The following is a 5679-nucleotide window of genomic DNA, read 5'->3' as shown; positions in this document are numbered from 1 at the left end:
TGAATTGAACAGTGTCTCTGCCCAGGATAGGCTAGTTTAAGACTCATTAATGCCTTTTCTAGAAAGGTGGGCTGCAGGAGTGCTGCGCCATGAAGAACAAGAACAAGCTTTGAAAGTGTGGATTCAAATCTTAAACTCAACATTGGACAGGAACCCAGTGAAGTTATTTGAGAATTGGAGGAAGTTCCTGTAAGTAGGACTGACATCTAGGCAGACAAATTTCAAAGAAAAAAATTCAAACAACTTTACAAATATTTGATCAAGCGCTTTAAAGAATTACAGGAAGACTTGGCTCCTTGATACTTACGTTGGGTGCTTTCGGTATACGGTCCCATCCACCCCCACAGTGGACTTCAGACGTTCCAGTCCTCGGTTCTCACGAATGCGGTTGGCGATGGTCGCCAGCGCAGCAGCACAGAGATGAGCAGAACGTTTAGAGATGGTTTGGCAGACAAGATGGACCACATGGAGGTCAACCGTGTCAAAATCCAGCTTCAAATCAGTCAGAATCTTCCTCGTGTTCTCTATGCCGATTTTGGTGTCCGGCCTGGTTGAAACACAAACAGAAAAACAATATTATAATAATAATGAGCTACTAAGGAAATAAAACAGTCAAATAGATTAATAATTCCTTTTGAGGACTCTTAAAAAGAAACTCATGACCACTCACTTTTCAATATCAGAGATGAACTTTGTTTCAAACTTCCCTGCAGTGCACAGTGCATCCGACACCTTTCCTTTAAACAGCAGTTTGTCCTCCGTTAGCTTCTTCAGCACCAGGCGGACGATGTCTCCCAGATACATGCCGCTGATCATCTTCTCAAAGCTACAAGACGACACATCAGGACAGTGAAGAACCAAAACCCTCATTTTTTGGATTCTACTGCCCTCTGATGGCAAAACATTTCCTTTTYTTGTTTCGACTTCTTATTTCAGTTCACTCCAGTTGGAAGTGAAAATGAACCAGTCTGGTGTTGATTTTTGATTTGATCCATTAAACTAAAAACGGTTTGATCCGATTTTGGAAGCAAGGAAATAACTGTCTGGACTGTTTTAATGAAACTGAAGTACATAATGTAAGTGATCTGAATCACCAAGACCATAAAGAAGGGTTCATGTTGACTAAGTGTGAAATAATTAATACAGAAATACCGTTTAAAATAAAAKTAAGATAGTTTTACTCACTGTTGAGTTGTGGTAAATCTGAAATTCTGACTCTCCCGCTGCACTCKTCTGTGCATTATCAACATGCATTATGGGAGATTTAGTTTATGGCTTTAATGCAGCTTATTTTAGACATTAATACAGGGGGGTTCAACTAAATTAGCTTAGGGGGCCACAGATACTCAAAGCCAACAGCTCAGGGGTCGGACAAGTGTTATTATCCTTCATCTTTTAAATGTGTTTATTTTATTGTATTGAATCATAAATTGAAAGTTTACCATTGATGTAAAACTATTTTCACTTTAAGTAAAAAAAAASTTATAGGAAGTCACCTGCAGGCTGAAAGCAGCCCGCGGGCCTTGAATTTGACACGTGCTTTAGACTGAATTTAAACGTGATGCTTTGTTTACAGGAAAAAAGTCTCTCTCTTCTAAACAAGTCATTCCTGTTCAGTCGTTTTCTAATTGTGTTGGATTAAACTTCAACCTTTAACTTGCTAACTGGGKCTTGTAGCTCCTGGGCTTTTTCTCTCTCTCCTGGCATTGTACAGTCTGACCTTGGGGTGAGTTTGCCCACTTATTCACTGATGACTCCTGATAAACGTTGTGAATATGTTCCACTGATCAAGTAGCTTGACCTTAAACATAAGGTCATAATTCAACATTTTTTGATATGCAGCTACATTAATTACAGTGTAACAGAACCAGAACCAGAGTAGGAGACAATTACCTAAACAATGATTATTCTGTTGTAGATTTGTGACTGACTGCCAGGCTTACGTGTGGACTCCACGATTAATAGAAGTTCTGTCAATCTCCCGGTCAAACTCGGTCAGGAAGTCATCGAGTGAGCCGTCGTCTCCAAAGCCTCCCCACTCTGTGTTGATGCACATCTGSCCGTCCTCACCCTGCACACGCTGCACGTTCTTCATGTCCTCCATGTAGCAGGCGTTGGTTCCTGTCCCTGCASAGGAAGACCAGATCGAACAACTGAAACCTGATTTCCACATGGGCCGTTGTTCTGTTGTGTCTGCTAAAGCAAACTGTAGAAAACAAAGAATTTGTCTTTTATTCCACCAACTTGTCTGTTCTTGATCGAACGTTGTTTTGTATTCGACTCTTTGGTTGTTTGTGTCTTCTCTCGGTGATTACGTACCAATGATTATGGCGATCTCACAGTGGCTGTTTGGGTAGCCGCAGCTCATCATCGTACCCACTGTGTCRTTCACCATGGCAACAGAGCCTATATTAAAGTCCTGCAGACAAAACAACACATGCTTTTTGTCATGTCCTATCAGGAGCTTCATGTTTGTATTTTTGATGATTTAAAAAAAACAGCAGAATAAAGAAGAAAAGACTCTTAAATTGGCTGATTTGCTGTGATCATTTAGATTTATGACCATATTTAACTGACTCTTCTCCTGTGGATGGCCTCCTTTAGCAGCTTCACCACATCCTTTCCCTCCACCCCGGAGCAGTTGAAGCCTTTAGTCCAGCGGATCAGGATGCTCTGCATGCAAACAACAAAAATGTAACACGTGCCGTGCAATCTGTGATTTCCTGCACGTTTGTTGGCTTTTTTTTTTCATGTTTCCTGCWGCCATCACAAACAAGGTGTGGCAAATATTTAATTTAGAGTAGCTACACTCTTAGAAATTAYTGTAAATTTACAGCGGAATTCCAGCAGTAACATYGTTATACCAAAATACGGTRGGATACCGTCAATTTGATGTCTTGACTGGCAGTAAACTACCGTAAAAATAATTGTACAATACAGTTTTTTTTTTCTAGGCAAGACATTTTACTTGTATTTGCATCTTAGAGAACCATGAGACAACGTTAAACAGAAAGAAAAACATGCTTTTTATAATAAATCTTTTAGGGAATGAATCAAAATGTACAGAGCAAAATCAAAAGTGTTAGATTTCTAGTTTTGGTGTTGTATGTTAAAAATACAGTGTTAGTTAAACACTTTTTTTAGTTAAATTCAAAGATAGGTTTGTCAGTTTCCCCAAAGAGTTGGCACTGGTTCCCAACCCTGGTCCTCAAGTACCCCTAACCAGCATGTTTRACTTGTTTCCCTGCTGTTCAGCAGGTCTTCAGATGATTGTTAATCACTCATTCATGTGYGTCAAATCAGGGAAACATCCAAACATGCAGGAAAGGAGTGCTTGATCGTCGCTGTGAATCACTGCTTTAATATGTGTTATCTGTTACATTTACATTAGATTAAATGTACAAACAACAAACAATATTGTTATTTTTTGAGTTATTAAATAGTTGTAATAGACCAACTTCAAAATATTTAAAAAGATCTGCTACACAAAATATTGTGTTAGTTGTGTGTCTGTAATAAAGACCTTGTCGATTTCTTTTTGTTCACAGGGGAAGGAGAAGGTGAAGCCCAGAGGAAGAGTTTCTCCTTTCAGGTTTTGAGAGTCGAGGAACTCGCTCATGCAGGCGGCGATATGATCGAAGAGCTAAACAGATGTAAAAACACACAGATGTTGATCAGTTTTCACACAGGAGGCTTTCATTTATTCTTTRAGCTTTCTAAAACTTAATCATACTGTGAGGATTCATGTTTTGTGTTCTGTCTCCCTCCTGTGTTCACTCCTGTCTCAGTGAAGTTCCTGTAAACCACACTCAGCTGTTGTCGTTTTGTAATCGGTCCTTCCCCAGGTGTTGCTCATCTTCTCTCCCTCAGTTTGTATTTAACAGTTTCCTGTCATCATTTGCTCACTGGTTCATTGGCTTTGCCCATCATTTCAGTCCTGTGTCTGAAAGCTTTTTGCTGCCTCGACCACTTTTTGTTTTATTTTGAGTTCCTCGTATCTGCCTGCTTTTCATTTTCACTTCGACCCTGACTCATCAGTTTTTACATTAAATTAGACTGAAGTTTATTATGTCTCATCTTTTTAATCAACCTATAGGACTGGATCAAAATACCATGTAACTCTGAAGATCTTAGGGCACTACGTTACAACAGAACAGCCTTTAAAAAGCTTTTATGAATGCATTTTAATTGGGTTTTAAATACTTTTTATTTTGTTCAAATTCATCTACTGAGGTTTATCACAATGTTCTTAAAAACATCATTTGTTCCAAAACGACCTTTAGTTTCCGTGTGTTGTTACCTGTGTTCCACGTCCCACCATGATTTCCTGTGGGATGGGGCAGATCTGACTGTCCATCTTCTTCACMGCGTGCTCCATCACCTGAACACGAAGCACCCGGAAGTTTGTTCCACCCAGGTCCAACGCCAGGAAGTCACCTTTTTCTGCAAGAGAGAGCAAACAAACAACTGATGGCTTCGTTTAGAGAATTTAATGCAGATTTTTTTTTGAAGAAGAGAGACTTCAGTTTGATTTTTCACTCAAACATTTCCCTTGACAAGTGGAAGTAAAGGATATTTTAAAAATGTTTTATATATAAAACATTGTAGAAAAACAATCAGTGTGACCTTCAGAGTCTTCTGCCACTCTGTTCAAACATTTTCAAGAAAAACTTTATAGTTTTTGCTCAGCATTGCAAAAATTAGTCATCTAAAAATAAATAAAAAACACTACAGTCTGAATCTTTTCAAATTAAGTGAAATAATCTGTCAGTGTAGTAAGAAAATTTCCAGGCTAACAAAATTAATGAACACATTCTGCTCTTGTTTAGTTTATCAAACTCAAAACAAGATAAAAAACATTAGTTTTTGCAGGATATACGATTGTAAAACTTGGTTAAATGGACAATTTTTGAAGCGTGAGGCTTGTTTTATGTCTCKGTCTGCCTCTTATGCACTCACAGGGAGTGAGAGACGTGTGTGATCCTAACAACCACTGGCAGCAGCTTTTCAGGTGGTTTTAGTTTCACTTCCCAAACAGAGTCATGTAATTTAATGCAGTGGCTGCACCGACATCCCTTTAAAATTTATTTACAAAATCTCCAGTTTAAAATATATTTTCTGGTAAAATCAGARAAATGTTTGCCTGAAAGGCGGTACCTGTCCCATCAGGCGTTGCCCTCACAAAGGTCGGCAGCATCTTGACAGACGCCCTGTGATGTGTGCTTTTCCCCAGACCTTTGTCCATTTCCTTCAGGAACCTTTGGGAAATATCTCTCAGTTTCTCATCAGAAAGTATTAAAGGCTCCAGGTGTTCCTCCACCTGCACAGAGTTGAAGCATTAGAGAGCTCTTATCATGCTTGAAATCTGCTGAAATCTACACACAACCCTGTCATTTCCTCCCAGCTTCACAGTTTCAAACACATTCAGGTGTATTTGGTGAGAGTCAGTGTTGTGGAGGATCGAAACTGACATAATTAGAAATAAAAGCAGAACTATATAAATGGACCAATAAATAAAGAAATACATTTAAAATGCACCAATTACATTAAAAATGGAAAACTTTACCTTATGTTATATAATTTAATAGACGTTTGTATTTATTTTTGCAGCTTAGTTCCAATAAATTATATATTTTAGCACATAATTTACATTTTGCTCTTTTTGAAAATATATATTTT

At 38.5% G+C, this 5679-nt stretch overlaps 1 protein-coding gene across 1 annotated transcript in view; it reads right to left on the bottom strand.

Moving 5' to 3' along the window:
* Positions 1 to 5679, bottom strand: part of LOC106514665 (hexokinase-2) — a 19829-nt gene that overhangs the window by 6549 nt on the left and 7601 nt on the right. Inside the window, exons 3-10 of the mRNA XM_014004061.1 lie at positions 5158 to 5320; positions 4301 to 4443; positions 3524 to 3643; positions 2578 to 2673; positions 2320 to 2419; positions 1944 to 2127; positions 671 to 826; positions 308 to 547 (exon numbers count right to left, since the gene is read on the bottom strand). Of these exons, the coding sequence (XP_013859515.1) occupies positions 308 to 547; positions 671 to 826; positions 1944 to 2127; positions 2320 to 2419; positions 2578 to 2673; positions 3524 to 3643; positions 4301 to 4443; positions 5158 to 5320 (1202 nt within the window). The remainder of the gene's footprint in view (positions 1 to 307; positions 548 to 670; positions 827 to 1943; positions 2128 to 2319; positions 2420 to 2577; positions 2674 to 3523; positions 3644 to 4300; positions 4444 to 5157; positions 5321 to 5679) is intronic.

This window comes from Austrofundulus limnaeus, unplaced genomic scaffold, assembly GCF_001266775.1.
Source record: "Austrofundulus limnaeus strain Quisiro unplaced genomic scaffold, Austrofundulus_limnaeus-1.0 Scaffold21, whole genome shotgun sequence".
In the NCBI taxonomy this organism is placed as follows: Eukaryota; Metazoa; Chordata; class Actinopteri; order Cyprinodontiformes; family Rivulidae; genus Austrofundulus; species Austrofundulus limnaeus.
This window is presented reverse-complemented; position numbering and strand designations above follow the sequence as displayed.